The following is a 17541-nucleotide window of genomic DNA, read 5'->3' as shown; positions in this document are numbered from 1 at the left end:
TGAGCCTGGCTAAATCTTTCCTGTGTCCTGCCCCCACCCTGCTCAACTCTCGGGATTCAGCCACTATCCTAAAGAAAACAGCCTGGAGCCTGCAACAGGAAGTCAATGTTTGGACTGCAGAGGTGCCTCTTCCTGCCACCGCCAGCAGTCTAGAGCAGAGAGGGAGGCCAGCAGGGCTTCCTGCCCACCTGGGCTGATGCTGAATTGGTCAGGAGCCCTGCATCCTTTATCCTGGATTTTCTGACCACCTCCCAACCCCCAGACTGAGGGAGCTATGGGGCTGCCAGGGGTGAACAGAAGCCACCCCACAAGTCTCCTCCGATGAAAGTGCTCAGGACAGCAGAGATGGAGACAGCCTGAGGACGTTTGTTATGGGGGCTGTCGACATTCACAGAGGCCCACTGGGGGCCCTGCCTGTGCCACAGACACTCATGTGCCTGGGATGCCACTTGCAGATTGTCTGAGGCACGCTCCTACTGTGCTGCTGGCTTGTAACCTGTCTCAGCCTCCGGAGTGTGGGATCACAGGCACCATTACACCCACCTTTCATTTTCTGGAACCTTCTTCAGAGGGAGTAGTTATGTAAATGGGTGTGTTCATGGCTGCCGAGAATGGACAAGAATAAAACCAAGTCACCCGTCCACTGGCACTCGGTGGCTCTGTCTCACTTACTGGGGTCACTGAGAGGATCAAATTGTTTTCACTTTTTTTTTTTTTTTTGGTTATTGTCGAAAAACAACAACAGAAGAAACTGCACGTGGCACACACTTTAATCCAAGTACAGGGAGGCAGAGGCAGGTGGATCTCTGTGAGTTCAAGGCCAGCCTGATCTACAGAGTGAGCTCCAGGTCAGCCAGGGCTACATAGAAAGACCCAGTCTCGAAACAAACAAACAAACAAACAAACAAACAAACAAACAAACAAACAGAGCTTATAAAATCCAGATTGGACTCTTGAACCTTGGATATGCACAATAACTAAATAAAAATTATAAACAAATGAATATAGACAAATTAATAACCAGGGGCCTTGCACTTTCTCTTAGCACGATGGTGACTCCAGACTGGTCCTGTCTTTTCCTAAATTTCCAGCGTGGTGTTAGAATCCAGAAAGCAAGCAAAGTAAGGTCTGCAGCCTGGGCCTGTAGGGCAGGAGTCCCCTTAGGGCCTGTCACAACCTTCTGATACCGAAGGGAAGCCCATGGCTCCATAATATTTCTGGAGAGAGTCTGGGGTGCCTATGGCCCTTCTGAGTGTCCTTCCCTCCAGCCGTAGAGATGGAAGCAGCACCCACACATACCTGAGGGTCTCCTCAGCTATGTCTCTTCCCCGGACTCCTAGGTCCCTGTCATGTGGCCTGATCCCGATTGCTGTGGGCCTATGTACCCCAGTGCAGGGATACCCAGGTCTGTCTCTGATGGCCATATACTACTTTTTGCCTGAATGGGTCACTGGACCCATGACCTCCAAGGTTCCTGTGGGCCTGACAAGGCTTCCTTCTCTTCCAGTCTCTGACACCTGGGGAATAGGACTTGAGCCAGGGAATATGTCCCTTGCTCAGGCCACATCTGCCCCCAATCCCCAGAGTCCTAGCTTCAAGTCAGGGTGAGGCCTGGGGTCACCCCTTCCTAGGCACCCTTCAGCAGTTGACACAGGATCAGCCTGAGCCTTGGAGCAACTCCATCAGGAAGCTTGGAGAAGCTGCCACCAGCAGGAGACTAATTAATCAAAGCTGGACACATCTGTTGTGAATTACAACGTGCCAAGGTTAACCCTTCCCTTGCTGGACCTGTCAGTTGGCAGGCATTGGAAACAGCAGTGAGGACCTGACCTATCCTCTCTTCCTTGTGGGAAGTGAAGTCATGAGCCAGGGAGAATGGTGTGTGCCACAGGGTCTGTGTGTGCTAGCACGCATGTGTCCCACAGGGTCTGTGTGTGCTAACACGAGTGTGTCCCACAGGGCCTGTGTGTGCTAGCATGCGTGTGTCCCACAGGGTCTGTGTGTGCTAGCACGTGTGTGTCCCACAGGATCTGTGTGCGCTAGCACGCGTGTGTGCTACAGGGTCTGTGTGCGCTAGCACGTGTGTGTGCCACAGGGGCAATCTCAGGGCCAGCTCTCGCCTCCTCTCTCATTTCAAACAGTTTCTTGTTCCCAGAGATTCTCTCGGCCTCCATCTTGCTGAGGGAGTTCTGGGATGGCAGACACAGGTTTCTAGAGCCATTTTTTATGTGGACTCTGGGGACTCAAAGCCAATTTCTCATGCTTTTGTGGCAGCGTTTTGCCTGTCGGCCCATCCGAAAACCGAATACAAGGTCCTGGCAGGGAGTATTGCTTTTCAGCACTTATGCCCTTACATTTTGTCACAGGTCCCAAGGAAAGTGGAGACGGAACAGACAAACATCTTTATTTACAGCAACAAATAGCACAGACCCTCCCTCTGCCCACCCCCGCTTCCAGTCTTACTGTCCCCTGTCCCACCCAACCCCACCCCAAGCCCCACCCTCTTGGGTCACTGTATGGGTCAGGCTCCTACAAGAGCCCAGCAAATGAGCCGGGGAGGAGGGTAGGGGCTGACAATGGGCGGGGTAGGTGTCTTCACATTTTCTGTCTTCCGAGCTGGGGTAGCCGAGGGGGTGGACACCTGGAGCAGAGGTAGAGAAGGACAGAGGCCTCCCATTCCTGCCCCTCCCCTGCCGTTCACAGTGTTCGGAGTCCTGGCAGCTAACTGGTTCTGTCTTACCAGGTTCTAGACGCCACATTCCCGGTCACCCACTGAGGAGAGCAGGCTTGTCGGTAACGGACCTGTTCCGCGGCTGAGATGGCTCCTCTGGCCATCCCACCTTCTCACATCTGGGCTGGGATTCTGAGGGGGCCCTGGGGTCAGGGGAGGTGTCAAGCTTCGTGTGGCAGCTCCGGGGCTGCTCTGTGGCATCAGGACGAGAAGCAGAGTCCACAGCACTCCATGCAGATCTCCAGGCAGTCTGCCGACTCGCAGCAGGCGTCCACAATGCCACAGTCCAGATCGCACGGTAGGTCGCAGTCTGCACACTCGCCGGAGCCGCAGCAGCAGCAGCAGAGGCAGGAGTCCTCGGAGCTGCAGGAACCGCACGTGGCGCAGTCCAGGACGATGTTGCAGAGTGTCAGGAACTCACAGAACAGACAGGACAGGATGCAGTGGACGCAGCAGTCTGTGGGCGGGGACAGGCGAGTCAGAGACAGGAGCAAGGGAGCCCCCGTCACAACAGTCCAGTTTCACCTACTGTCTGTAGTCCCCATCGCCCCAAGAAACAAAAGGAGCTAGTGGGGATACCCAGTTTCTTTATAGGCACAGCAGGCAAGTAAATCAGAGTGGAACTGAAGGAGCACAGCCAGTCTGCATTGTGAGTATTGTTTTTTTCCCTTTCTAGCTTTGGAGCCTGTCCTAGAACTCGCTCTGTAGAACAGGCTGGCCTCGAACTCACAGAGACCGCCTGTTTCTGCCTCCTGAGTGCTGGGATTAAAGGCGTGCGCCACCGCCAGCCGGCGGAGTCCCTGTTTTAACTGCGCTCTGATTATGTATTTAACTAAGTGGGTGAAGAGGTGTCCCAGGCACCAGTATAAGTGCCGTGTAGGAAGGACACTCGCCTAATCCTCCTGTAACTACTCTATGATGTGGGCTGTAATTAGCCCCGTTCTACAGATGAAGAAACTGAGGCACAGAGATTAGCCATTTAAAGATGTAGCCAAAGGGTTGGGATTTGGCTCAGTTAATAGAGTGGTTGCCTAGCATGCAGGAGGCCCTGGGTTCAATCCCCAGCACTGTAGAAACTGTGTGCACATGCAATTCCAGTGTTTGGGATACAGAAGCAGGAGGATCAGCAGTTCAAGATCATCCTCAGGAGGGTCTGGAGAAGGGGGTGTCTGGAGGCGCCATGTCGGGCCGGGAAGGTGGCAAAAAGAAGCCCCTGAAACAGCCCAAGAAGCAGACCAAGGAAGTGGACGAGGAAGATAAGGCTTTCAAGCAGAAACAAAAAGAGGAGCAGAAGAAACTCGAGGAGCTAAAAGCCAAGGCCGCGGGGAAGGGACCCCTGGCCACAGGTGGAATTAAGAAATCTGGCAAAAAGTAAGCTGTTCCTCATATCTGAGATGATGGTGACCCTCTTCCATTCCTATTTAAACATCTGGATTCCCTGCCATAACATCTTTGCCATCTACAGCTAGAATGAAGTGTTATCCTGGAGCCTGTTAAACATCTGGATCCCCTACTATAACATCATTGCCACCTATAGTTAGAATGAAGTGTTATCCTGGAGCCTGTTGTACATTGTAATAAACTTTTGTAAAAAAAAAAAATAATAGCCGGGCGATGGTGGCGCACGCCTTTAATCCCAGCACTCGGGAGGCAGAGGCAGGCGGATCTCTGTGAGTTCGAGACCAGCCTGGTCTACAGAGCTAGTTCCAGGACAGGCTCCAAAGCCACAGAGAAACCCTGTTTTGAAAAACCAAAAAAAAAATAATAATAATAATAATAATAAATAAATAATACCAAAAAAAAAAAAAGATCATCCTCAGATAATTGGTGAGTTGGAGGTCAGTCTGGGCTACATGAAACCCTGTCTCAAAAAATGAAACAAATAAGAATATGCCACTCTGTCTTTGGTTATACCTCACCAATCTGTTGTGTGTCCCAGAGCCAGGACAAAAACCAACCAAACAAAAACAAGCAACAAGAACTAAAAACAGAGGCTGCTTCAGAGCCTGCTGTGCTCAGAGCTACCACAGACGCCCTCAAGGGGGAGAAGCTGAGGTTCCAGGTGGGCCTCAGGCCTGGTGAGCTGTCTCTCTTGACAGTGCCTTCTCCTCTGCTCTGTCCGTGCTGATCTTCTGCTGAAACCCAGGCGAAACACGGCCGGGCGGTACCTCTCTCTCTGCCTGGAATAGTCTCACTCCTTTCTTTCCCTACTTCTCCAAATGCCATCTCCAGCAGGCTCCCCTGGAGGAGCAGAACTCTCCAGAACTCTCCTCACTCTGGCACACCCCGCTCACCACCCTCCTGCATTCTTCTGACTTCCTAGCTCTGTCATGGGTCACTGCACAACAGGCTTTAAGCAGATGGTCACCTCACCCTTGCCAGGTGGTGGTGGTTTGAAAGAAAATGAGCCCAGAATGGAGCAGCAGTGTTAGGAGTGGCCTTGTTGGAGGAAGTGTGTCACTGTGGGGGGTGGGCCTTGAGGTCTCTTGTCAGTCAACCCTCCGTGACCTGCAAGATGTAGCACTTTCGACTCTCGCACCACATCTGCCTGCACGCTGCCATGCTCCCCTTCATGATCAGGATGGACTGAACCTCTGAAACTGTCAGCGAGCCACCCTCAATTAAATGTTTTCTTTATAAGCACTGTTGTGGTCATGGTGTCTCCTTCCAGCAACAGCAAACCCTGAGTAGACACAGGTGCTGCCTGTGTCTGTTATGGTCACAGATGTGTCCCAGTCCGCAGAATGCTTCTTTCCTAAGGGCATGCACACCGTCCTAAGGGCATGTACACCTGTGTGTACAAGCTGTGGTCGTGCAGGGCTGTAATCCCAGCTCCCGGCAGGCACAGGCAAGAGGATCAGGAGTTCAAGGTCATCGTCAGCCACAGAGAATCTGAGGCCAGCTTGGACCACACAAAGTGAACACAGTAGGCCCTTATTTGACTGGTGGGCTGAGCCCTCACTGCAGAGTGCTGGGCAGTAAGCTCTCCTGAGGGCCAGGCCAGGGGAACCAGAGCTGCACTTTGCTGACTAACACTGTCCAGCACCCTGTGTGGCAGCCCTGTCTTCCATGCCCCAAATGGATCCAGTCATTCTCTTCAACTGCAGACGTGTTAAATCACTGCTGTATTTAAGACTCTCAGTCCATCCCAACCGTCCCCGTGTGTCAGTAGGTCATCTTTGATAAAAACCTTCCCAGAGTTCCCGCCTCCTGGAGTTTCAGTCAACCTGCCAAATGCCAAACACACCTTCTACGGGTCACTTCATTCGCGTTCCCTACCTCGGCCTCTGCGCTGGTGTGGCTGTTTCCACGCTAATACAGCCTCTGTAGTGGGACTTGCCACATGGATAAAGATCCCATGTGTTCTCTATCCACGAGAGCCCAATGAGGGCATGGGCTAGTTACCTAGCATGTAGCAGGTGTCCAGAATGCACAGCTGTTAATATTATTTATTTTCTTGCACCCCTGGGAGTTGAACCCAGGGCCCTGAGCATGCTAGACAAGTGCACTACCACCTAGACACTTCTCTCCCCTCCTCCCCAGGGTAAGTCAGCTAAGTGAATGACTGCCTGTCATAAAATACTTTGGACAGAATCTGCCCCAAGGGGTGAGAAGGTTTCAGAATGCCTTACTTAACAAATTCAGGGATGGTGGGGTGGGCAGGGCCCTCCCTAGAAAGATGGCTCAGTGGTTTAGAACATTTGCTGTTCTTGCAGAGGGTTTGGGTTTGATTCCATCCAGTTCGGTTTTTAGCTTCTACATGATGACGCTCAACCATTTGTAATTCCAGTTCCAGGGATTGGACACCCTCTCCGGCCTCTGAGGGCACCAGGCACACACATGGTGCACACACACATGTGCAGGCAAAACTCTCATACACATAAAATAAATACATCTTTCTTTCTTTTCTTTTTTGGTTTTTCAAGACAGGGTTTCTCTGTAGTTTTGGAGCCTGTCTTGGAACTATCACTTGTAGACCAGGCTGGCCTCGAACTCACAGAGATCTCTGCCTATCTCTGCCTCCCACGTTTAAATAAATAAATCTTAAAAGCAACAGCAATAAATGCACACATTGAATCCTGCTTGCAGGGGGCCAGGCCAGGGTCCCCCAACATGAGCAGGGCTGCGATCAGGTGGTTCCTGAACTACAGATGACTGCCCCACGATACCCGATGGGGCAAGCAGATGGCTGTCAGCTCTGTGATGTCGGAGCAGAAGGCAGCTGGGTGTCTGGTCTGAGAAGTTCTGGCATCCCCAGCGGAATCTTGTGTCCCCCACCCCCCACCCCCACCGCTCAGCATCATTTTACGCTCTACGTTTGCTTTGACTAAACAGATGGTCCACTCCTAAAGGATATATATATATATATATATATATATATATATATAGTTTTTTTTTTTCATTTTCTCTGGTGTTGGGGATGGAAAGCGGGGTCACAAGCCCCTGGCGGAAATTTTCTGATTCTGGAAATAAAGTGGTGTAAACTGGATCAGCCCAGGTGGCCACATTCCTTGTTAGGGTAAGCCTGAGGGAGCTGGTCTGGGACTGAGGTCACTTCACCGCCCGAGTGTGCTTCTCAAGATGCACGAAGTTGAACAGGGCACCAAGGGCACCTTCGCACCCTCGCATCAGCCTTCCCCGTGGCTTCTGCCCAGCCTCTAGCTGTGTGGGCCCCATAGATGATTCCCCGGAGGCTGGAGGTCTCCCTTTCTAAACACAAACCCCACAACCATGTGGAGGTAGGAGGATACCTTGCAGGAGTTAGCATGTCAGTCCCTGAGCGCTGGATGGTAGGGGTGTGAGCCACGACGCCTGGTTTACGGCCGGCCGCTTGAAGCAGGATCTAGTTACAAAGCCCAGGATGGCCTTGATCCTCCGGCATCAGGAGCCAATAGGCAGGAGGCACTGAGTCCAACAGAGCAGCGCGCACGTCTCAACCTGCAGCCGGGGCTGCGCTGCCTGTCTGCGCATGCGCATGCGGGACGGTAGGGGTCTTACCTTCCTGTGCCTGGAGGGGGACCTGGGAAGTTGACCGAGTGCTGCCTTTGCTCTTCCTCCCAGTCTGGCTGCCCAGAGATGGGTGTGTCTGCAACTTCCGGTGGGCCTTGGGGCCTCCGGGGGCACCGTTCCCAGCATGCCCGGCACTGCCCAGTTCTGAGGGGTGGCTATGATCGGAGCCGTTTGGCAGTAGTGGGGTGCAGCCTAAGGGGTTCCCCTGAGGCTGGCCTGGGGGAAATGAAGAGAAAAGGTGGTGACGAAAGAGAGGGTCACCCTCTGATGATCAGTCTGAACTCTACCAGTTTACTCTGTTTCACCTCCGGCAGCGAAGGCAGATTTGTGTCCCTTACATGGAGAAACTGAGGCTTGGAAAGCAGAAATGACTAGCCCACAGGAACATCATGGAACAGTCACAGCCTGGGATTCAGTTTCAACTCCCATGTCAGTGCTCATTCCGGAAAAAAAACTAAAACCAAAGGTACAAAGCAGGGGTACCTGCACCCCACTTTCTTACTCCACATGAACTCTGTCCTCTTGTTGTAGGCTCCAGGACCTGGGCTAGACTGGTAGGGTCGGGGAGACATGGTCGGCTGGGGTTGCTGCCGATGGCAGTGAATCAGTTAACCTTCACCTTGGCTTCTGCCAAACTCCCAGCTGTTTTCGCCCTTGGTGCTGCTGGTGACTTATTGGGAACATCTGTTTGGAGATGCATGCTTGGCTCTGGATTGAGGGCCCCTCGTAGCAGCCCCTTTATCTTCTGCTTCTTGCCCTCAGCTCTGCAGAGTCCCGCCCTGCCCTGCTACTGTGGGCAGAAAGGACTGAGCGGCTCTTGGTCTGGGTGACAGGGGTGGGGACAGGACGGGAGGGAGAACTGGTAGGGAGCGCCTTCCAAAGGCCATGTACCCTCCTAAACTAAGCAATCAGTTTTAGAAGCTGAGCCTGGTGATGCCCCAAGCCCTCAGAGGCTTTCTAGATCTCCTTCAGAGGATGCTCAACTGAGCAGCCGGCTTGGCACGAGTCTCAGAAAGTGAGGGAACCTGTGTTATGCTGGTAGGGGACGTAAGAAGGGGTCACACGAGGTCTGGGCCCTGGCTGCTGAATGCCTTCTGCAAACATGGGGTGCTTCCATTCCCTCAGCAGGGCCCTAGTCCTCACTTCTCCAGCTGACTTGGGGATTTACATTCTACAGGGGGGGAGATATGAGGAGGCCCTCCGTGCTCAGGAGAGAAGAAGGTGGCCTCAGTGCACCTCTGGACTCTGGGGGATGGACGCTCGTGTGCCAGTCAGTCATGGGTCCTTTGAACACTCACTGTGTGCCAACCAGTTGAGCACTATGTGTGCTGGCCAGTTGTCCCCAATACTTGCTGATTATTTTCTAATGGAATCTTCTTTATAAGACCCCCCGCCCCCATCTTTGAGACTTTTGTAGCCAAAGCTGGACTCAAACTGGCTATGCAGCTGACGATGACCTTGCATAGGAGTTCAAGTCCCTCATTCTCCTGTCTCCACTTCCAGCGTGCTGGGATTACTGATGTAGACCACTGTGCCTCAGGACAGAGAGCCAAGGGATGGGGGCAAAGGCTGGGGACTGAGGAACTGGGAAGCAAGCTGTTACATCCACACAGACACTTCTTAGAGTAGCAGCTAGTTAACATGCTTTGAGTGGGTATCGGCGTGCGAGACTGTGTGCCAGAGTAATGTCTTTAAACATTATAAGCCATCTATTATTGGCACATTTCTCAGATGAAAATACTTGAGGACCAGCTGGTATAACTCACAAGAGATTCCACAGCTAGGAAGCGGAGAGAGGAGGCTGGGAGGATAACACCATGACAGGGTGGGAAACAGAGGTGCCAGGCTGGGATTGGGGCAAGCCATGGCTGGGGCCTGCACCTGGCAAACAGGAGCAAAGCCACGGGAGTGGCTAGGCCTGAATCATCCTGGCTCCAGAGAAGACTGGTTGAGCCTTTGGCCAGTGTCACTGTCCCTTGCCCTGCTGCCTAAACATGGGTTCAGTGGCCAGAGGGAGGGAGTCTGTGGTGAGCCTAGGGCCCTGGGAGGCCCTGCAGACACAAAGCTCGCCTGTGGCCTCGGCTGTGGGGTGGCCAAGGGGTGGGGGTGGTGTTGAGTCACAGTGCAAACACTCAAAGCCATAGACACAGGGGTGTCTGTCCCACTCTCGCCTGGGCCCCCTCCCTGTGGCCATGGCCATGTCTTGTCTCAAGTGTGTGTGTGTGAGCGGTGCATGTGTATGCGTGCGTGTGTGTGTGTGCGTGTGTGCGTGCGTGCGTGTGTGTACAGAAGGCTGCTTTCAGACCGTCCAGTTTGGCCCCAGATGCCCTTGATAGAGGTGCAGGAGGCACATTATTTATGCCAACACAGCAGGTGGGCACAGCAGAATGAGGCCAGAAGATTGAGTGCCAGGCTTGTGTCCTGGTCTGCTCTGGGTCTGTGCTTCAGTTTCCTCATCTAGAGAATAGGCTTGACAAGAGCTGTGGTGATGTCTCTCTACGAAAGTACTCGAACTCATTCAAAGACAGAAAATCTGCTTTGAGACACTATCATGGAAAGCAGTCGATGCTTATTACAAAAATGACCTGGGTAGCCCTTGCGTGGCTCCTAGGGCACTGTGAAGACCTCCAAACAGGCCTGGTAAAGAAGATGAACTTTGTTCCGTCCTCCCCAGAGCATCTGGTGCTCCCCTCTTTCCTCTGCACCCAGGTTCTGTCCTGAAGGGTACACTGTACTGTGTTTCAGCTTCTGGCCCTGCCCAGCACACCAGTTCTCTCTCTCGGAGGCAAAGGATGCCTCTTGTCCTGCAAGCTCAAGCCGTGTTTCCGGGAGCCTGGCCTCTGACAAGGTAGAGGCAGAGAGCTGCTGCACTGTACTCCTGACGACACTCCGTGGTTGGATTTCCTAGGGCAGCCCTACATGTTGCCACCCCAAACCCAAGTTCCCTGGTACTCACACGTCACAGCTTCGGTGTGAACATCGAGGTCAGTGCTGTTCAGAGCCCGGTGAGCCACAGGACCACTGTCTTGGGGCATGCAGGGTACCACCTCCTCTGGGGAGCCCTCTTCTGATGATGCATCTGCAGGGTGAGTGGATCCTGCTGCTACCTCCAGCCCAGGGAGGAGGGACATGGTCTGGGCTAGTGAAAAAGCAGATGATGAAGGATTGTTTCCCTGGCGCCCTTCTGTGTGCCCAGGCCCAGATCTGACCTCCAGGCCAGAGCCCTCAATGAACTCCTTACTTCACGACTCAGTCAGCTATCACCTTATCTGGCTGCAGTGTTTGACTTCCAAATGAAAGTTTCTGAATCATAGCTCATATGTGTGCATGTAAGTGTTCCTGGGTGAGTACATGTGTGTGGCATCAGGAGGGACCCGTGGTACAAAGAGGAGCAGGGAGAGGAGAGGCACACGGCGCAGGAGAAAACAAACAAGCTGTTCAGCAGCGGAGCCAGAGATACAGTTGTGGGGACTGACAGGCACTGCAAGGCAGATGCCAGGGAAAGGGAGTTCAGGAGATTGGGTGGGGACGGCAGAGATCTAGTGACAGGCTGTCTGGGACCAACAGCAAAGTCAGCCACGAGGAAGAGAGACAAAGACTAGACAGGGCCTGGGCAGACCAGGGCAAGAAGCTGCTCAGACAGGAAGAGGGCAGATGCGGAGAAATTGGGTCAGAGAGGGGATGCTGGCATGGGAGAGGAGAGAGAGAGAGAGAGTAACCTGGGGGTGAGGAGCAGGGAGGGGCCCCAGGCAGGAAGAGAGGCCAGGAGGCAGCCAGGAGCGCTGGGGAAGAGGTGAACCACAGTCCCGTGTAATTAGAGTGACTCTGGGCAGGGTGGGCGGAATGAGGGAACGAGGCCACCTTCAAACCACAGCGCCCTTGGCAGCAGGACTAGAGCCCCTTGGGCTCCCAGGAAGGGATGGGGATGCGCAGTGTCTGAGAACCCACAGCTTCAGTCTCTGGGTAAGGCAGGGGCCACAGGGGTAAAGCCCAAGTTCTGACAATTTGGGGGTGCAGCTGCCTCCCAGGCTGTGCTATGCAGTGGGACGGCAGTGGTCTCAGAGCATGGTTCTTTACCTGTGTCTCCCTCATAGTTCCCATGCTGGGAGAAAGAAGAAATAGAAGCTGGAGACTCTGAGAGAGGCAGACGCCAAAGGGCAAGGCTCTGGGGAGGCAGGCTACACAGATAGCAGGGGAGACCAACAGAGATGGGGAGGGAGGGTACACAGGTGGGGGAGGGGGAAACCAGCAGAGATGTCCAAAGATAAGAGATCAGAATCCAATCCATCCTGTACACACCAAAAAGGGATGGAGACAAAGGAAGGTCCTGCCAATGAAATAGGTTCCATTACAGAGAACAGAGACGAGCTTCTACAGATGTCCTCTGAGCTGTCTTCAGATGACAGCCATGGAGAGAGATAAATGGAGCCGTCCATGGAGATGTGTGCACTTGGATCTGGGAATCAGAAGCTGGAAGTAGGCCTAGGGGTGCTCCAGTGTCCAGCCACCTCACTGGCTGCTGAGCCCGAGACCCTGTTAACAGCCCCTAGTTCCTCTTGGCCCTGCAGACACAGATCCCAGAGGCCTACTGGGTAGCACAGAGACTGCAGACCCAAGTAGGCATGCTTCTGCCTGCCCAGGGCAAACCACAGGCCTCATCAGCAGATAGGAGCTGGGGCAGAGAGTAGGAGGTGCAGGAGGCCAGGAAGTTTCTGCGTTAGTTCCCAGCTCAAAGCTGCAGCAGGGTATTTACAAGGGTTGGCGAGGAAGAGGACTGGGCGAGCACTCAGTTAAAGCATTTGTTTGACATGAAAACAGCAACCCTGGTTGCTATTCCCAGCACCGCCAAAAACCCCAAACCCCAAAACAAAAACAAACAATGCTAGCTCTTTCACCCCATGAGTGGTACCAATGGGGTGTGGTATCACTTACCTATAATCCCAGCACTTGGGAGGTGGAGGCCAGGGGATCAAAAGTTCAAGGCCAGCCTTGGCTACAAAGCAAGTTCAAGGCCAGTCTGCGCCTCCTGAGACCAACTCTTTAAAAAAAAAGAATTAAAAAAAAAACTCTTCAAAAGGACTCTTTAATCCCAGCACTCTGTGAGTTCAAGGCCAGCCTGGTCTACAGAGTGAGTTGCAGGACAGCCAGGGCTCTCCTCACAGTTTTACCCTAAGAAACCTTATCCCAACAAACAAAAACAACAACAACAGAAAACACATTTTAAAAGCCTATAGGAGTGTGTGTGTGTGTGTGTGTGCGCGCACACGCGTATGCGCTGTCAGGAGGTACCCTGGAGAAGGCAGTAGCCACTGAGTCTTAAACAATCGTGGGGAAGGGGTGTTTGAGAAGAGCAATGGGACCAAGACCCCAGAGCCACAGTTCGGTGGGAATGAGGGAGTGCACGCCGTTCGGTGCTTCTGAGGTTGGGAGCCTGCAACAGCAGCTGGTCATTAAAGGCCCCTGGCTTCCCAGACTTTCTCCTGAGGTCACAGAGTGCACAATCCTGTATAGACAGAGCCAAAATTCCTGTTTTTTTGGCCCTCAGGGCTTGAGAAGGAGAAAGACAATAAAGAGGGTTTAAGGCCACGGGAGTCCCCGCCTGTCCTTTCACCCAGGTGTCTCCTCACAGTCACTACAAGGCTGGTGACCTGGATGGAACAAAAGCTTCTAGAGAGACCAGACTGTGGCCTGAGGGACAGAGGGGGCAGAGGAGGGAGACAGGCCAGCAGAACAGGGTGGAAAGGGCGGAGTCAGGAAGACTGCTCTGGAGATGCTGCTCCAGAGGACCTGGGCCCCAGGACGCGGCTGGGACGGAAGACCCAGGGCACACGTGGGCTGAAGACTCCCAGACTGAGAGACTAAAGAGCCCAGTTTTCCCTCTGTGACCAAAAGACTCCTCGTCCTGCATGGAGAAGAGAGAGAGCATCTCGAAGGAGACTCTCCTGACGTGTGTGCGTGTGCGCGTGCGTGCACGCAGGAGCGTAGATGAGAGGTGTGGCTGGGAGAAGCCTGACATCTAAGCCACCCATCTGACCAGAGTGACATCACTATTGATTTACACAGTGAACTCAACATGCTCGTGTCCTGCACCTCTGGGTCCCTTCAACACGTGCTCCTCCCTAACACGGGGCGAGGCTCTGGTCTGCATACCTCTCTAGAAAGAAGTGGAGAGAACTTTCCACATGCTCCACAGGAAAGTTAGGGAGACTCACTCCAGCAGCAAGGACCTTGTGGATTCCCTCTGTCTGTCATCCACCAGATTTGGGGGGAGGGGTCGTTCTTGGCCAGGAAGGAAGAGGAGAACCTCTTCCAGGGGGGATGGGTTCACTTCAAGCCTGGCCAGTTTTCATGTTCTGGAGCTCCAAGTCTGGCCCCCAGCATTGTCTTTGTGGACAGTGGATCTGGGCTCCCTGTACCTTGGGCTATGACTATCTCTGGAGAGAGAAGATCAGGACTTCAGGTCAGAGAATGGTGGCTGATACCTCTCAGTCACTCTCAGTATGAGCAGACACTCAAGGCCTCTGTCACACTTCTTTAGTCAATGTACAAAGGTCTTGTGTTCCAGGCACACTCACCTGTCCCGGCCCCTGGGCCATCACAACAGCTTCTGGCCAGACTACCTGTGCTTATATAGTTCCTCTTGACTCCTCCCTGTCCAGCCACAGCCTCATCTCTTCCTCCAGAAAGCCTCCTCTGACACCTGTGATATCAGTGTGCCCTCTGCACAGCCCGTTACCGACAACTTGGCAACGAAGTGCTAGTTTCTGCTACAAACTGGTCCCTTGTCTGTCACCTTCCCTGTGGAGGTCTGCATGTTTGTGGTTGAGTGTTGGAGTTCAGAATGGCTCAGGTTTGGGAAGGAGAAAGAGGGGCCACATGAAGGATTATGGGCGACATCTGACTTTGAACCCCACGGAGACCAGAGATGGTGGGCTATTTTGATGTCCAGTTAGCGAGGCCCGCGCCATGAAGAGGAGGACTGGAGAGGATGTGAGCTGCTGGCTATGTTCAGTCCAGTTGTTTTATTTTAGGTCCAAGGGCTCCAATTCCCAGGAAATTGAATTTAGAGACATGGGTAGAAATTCGATGCCCCAGTGCTAGGCAGAAACCTTGTGGGTTAGGGAGCCAGGCTCTTGGGGCTCTCAGGAATGGGCGGGGTAGAGGCCAGGGGAAGAGGCCAGAGTGTGAGTACTTGGCCACCCGCCCTAACCACAGCTGCCCTGAGTCCTCTTGTGCCCTGTCTGTATCTTGGAACCCTGAAAGAGGAGGCATGTCACACCCTGGCTGTCCTGCCAGCAGCTTCCACTCTGGGGACAGTCCTGTGGCCTCTCTGTTCTGTGAGCGTACAGGGAGCGTGGAGAGTTCTGGTCTCAGGGTCAGGCATCTGTGGGGTTCTGGCTGCATCTTCTGCGGTTTGGGCTTCCTGGGTAGCAGGCAGAACAGTACAGGACAGGACAAGTGTTACAAAAGCCACATTGTCTGGCCCATTTCAGACTGGGGAGGGGGCTTGCTGGGACGCTGGGGCCTCAAATTACAGCCCAGGCCTAAGCCTTCCCGTCAATTCCCCCTGGACTCTGCGGCCTGTCTTGAGCACACGTTGCTCCCCTCCTCTGCCATTGGGTGGAGAGCAGGTCAGACAGGGGAGGGGGGGTCTTGGAAGGAGATATCGGAGGAGAGAAAAACTGAATAAGGGAAGGAAGACAGCATGGAAAAGTGGGGGTGGGAGAGAGGCCAAGAAAGACAGAGACAGTTCCCAGACATGAAGGCCTCCCAGCCCCCAGTTTCCCACTGTCCTTCCAAGCCGAAGGAGCCTGGTCCTTGGAGGAGCATCTTCCCTAGAAGTCTAGGTAATTGTATCAAGGACGCTCCCAGAACAGGGACTTAGGGCTGATGAAGAAAGAACACACACTATCTCCATTGGTCAGACATCCCTCAGGTTTTGAAGGCCCCCCACCTCTACAGTTGTGAGGGGCCAGGCCAGGTATACAGGCAGCTGAGGCCATTCCCCAAACAGACAAACCAACTAGGGGGTCCAGGCTGGGAGTAGGGTGAGGAGACAGGCCAGAGAAGGGGAAAGAAAGGACTTGTCTGAGACCCTTTGGGAACCCGAGGTCAAGCCTTGGATCTTCATTACTGAGACAGTCTGAGGAAAACAGAGCCTCTGGCTGAGCCAGAATAAGGTTTTAAGTCAGAAAATCTGGGTCTACACTTTTGTACCCCGCCCCCTACCCACCCCGACTCTAACGGAATCTGCACCTCCATAGAGGTGCCTTCCGTATAAGATAGTTTTAGCCTTTGAGGACAAGGGACTAGGGCGCTAGATTGGGAGGCCCCCCCTACACCCTTCCTTAGTCTGTAGGGTCCTGGGAGAATCAGGGCAGTTTAGCCCCTGAGGTGGGGGAAGGGTATTTCACTACGTTGGTAGTGTGTGTATGTGCGCCACGCTGGGTAGGGACTGGGCGGAGGAATGGCAGCTAGCAAGGAGGGAAGGGGCCAGCTTCGTAGCCACTAGTTGCTGAAACAAAAGTTTGCAGAAAGCGCTCTGCTTAGTTTGGGGGAAGGGAAGAAGAGAGACTCAGACGCCACCCACCCCCCCACCCGCCACACACCCCGCCTAAGGCCCTCATAAATATTTACACACTGGGCAGAAATGGTTGAGACACAAATCCCAATATTATGGGCAGACGCCACGGCGTATGTGTGTGTGTGTGTGTGTGTGTGTGTGTGTGTGTGTAGAGCGGGGGCTGGGGGGAGTTGGAGCCAACTCCTCTCAGCCATGGCTGCCTGCTCCGGGCCCAGTTTCCTCACCCTAGCCCTCTACTCCTTTCTACTCCCTTTGGACCCGGTCCCCAATACTCAGACTTCTCACCCTCACTCCCACCCAAGCTCCTGGGAGCTATCCGCCTGTGTGTCTGCTAGAGAACTAACAGCCCCACCCCCCAAAAAAACCCTGTTAGTTTTCCACCCCACTCCGGTCCATCTTTGCTTTCCATTCCTTCTCCTACCTGGGTCCGGGGTAGCGCTGGGGACTCCATGGGGCGCGTCGCACAGAACAGGGCACTGACCGCTCACCTGGGACATCGGCCCGGGACCTGGAGAAAACAGCGCTCAGCGGGCAGGGCGGGCCTCTCCCGGTTGTGCGTGGGGAACCGGGGACTGACTGGGGTGCCCTAGCGCAGACTCGTGCAAGCTGTGCTCCCAGGCTGGTCACCGCGTGGACCCCTCCATGCGACACCTGGGTGTCGCCCGCGCCCCCTCCCCGCTCACTCGCTCTTGGCTCCCATTCCAGCGCCAACTCGCACCCACCTATCGCCCCTTCCTTCTTCCTTCTCTCTCTCCAGCCCCCTCGCTCCTCCCCTCTTCCCTGGCCCACCCTGTCCCCGCCCCCTCCTCGCTGGCTCGCCCCCCACGCATCCCCTCCCCCGTGCGGGGCTCGGCGCTGCCAGGGCAGGACACGTCTGTCCGCGGGGCGTCCGAGGCCCAAGCCCCCACAGGAAGCCAGCTCGTCTGGTTTCCTCTCCTCGTACAGAGCCAGGGGCTCCAGTCTCCCCAGATCTCCGCCTCCTCAGGCCGGGAGGACCTCGCGGGTTGCACAAGGGGCCGCGTGTTTTTCCCTTTTATCTAAAACTTTGCAAAAGTTTCCAGACTATCAAAAGAAAGAAGTCACTATCACCCTGGGACAAATGTCTGAATACTACTAGCCCACAAATTGCGTTGTCCCAGGATGAGAGCAACCTAGTTCCTCTGGTGCCTTTGTTCATGTCCTCGATTTCCACTAAGAAGCTGGGCGCCTGGAGTTT

The 17541-nt window shown here is 54.1% G+C and overlaps 2 protein-coding genes across 2 annotated transcripts; one reads left to right on the top strand and one right to left on the bottom strand.

The window, feature by feature from the left end:
- Nucleotides 1–2610: 2610 nt before the first annotated feature.
- Nucleotides 2611–17071, bottom strand: Mdfi (MyoD family inhibitor). The gene is made up of 5 exons (XM_057752022.1): nucleotides 17048–17071; nucleotides 16747–16833; nucleotides 10698–10880; nucleotides 7730–7957; nucleotides 2611–3188 (listed from the first exon to the last, which is right to left on the bottom strand). The coding sequence occupies exons 2-5, from the start codon at nucleotides 16820–16822 to the stop codon at nucleotides 2932–2934; spliced, it is 744 nt and encodes a 247-aa protein (XP_057608005.1). The 5' UTR covers nucleotides 16823–16833; nucleotides 17048–17071; the 3' UTR covers nucleotides 2611–2931.
- Nucleotides 3886–4308, top strand: LOC130862420 (translation machinery-associated protein 7-like). Its single transcript, XM_057752023.1, has one exon. It carries the CDS (start codon nucleotides 3912–3914, stop codon nucleotides 4104–4106), a length of 195 nt encoding a protein of 64 aa, XP_057608006.1. The 5' UTR covers nucleotides 3886–3911; the 3' UTR covers nucleotides 4107–4308.
- Nucleotides 17072–17541: the final 470 nt, after the last annotated feature.

The sequence above is a fragment of the Chionomys nivalis genome, chromosome 19 (genome assembly GCF_950005125.1).
Source record: "Chionomys nivalis chromosome 19, mChiNiv1.1, whole genome shotgun sequence".
In the NCBI taxonomy this organism is placed as follows: Eukaryota; Metazoa; Chordata; class Mammalia; order Rodentia; family Cricetidae; genus Chionomys; species Chionomys nivalis.
This window is presented reverse-complemented; position numbering and strand designations above follow the sequence as displayed.

Bases quoted from the DNA above. Each gene is read 5' to 3' on its own strand.
- LOC130862420 (XM_057752023.1), top strand. From the start codon at position 3,912: ATGTCGGGCCGGGAAGGTGGCAAAAAGAAGCCCCTGAAACAGCCCAAG.
- Mdfi (XM_057752022.1), bottom strand. From the start codon at position 16,822: ATGTCCCAGGTGAGCGGTCAGTGCCCTGTTCTGTGCGACGCGCCCCAT. The intron at 10,881-16,746 runs GTAGGAGAAGGA...CTTTTTCACTAG, and splicing joins CAGCGCTACCCCGGACCCAG to CCCAGACCATGTCCCTCCTC. The intron at 3,189-7,729 runs GTAAGACCCCTA...CCCCGCCCACAG, and splicing joins CCCCCTCCAGGCACAGGAAG to ACTGCTGCGTCCACTGCATC.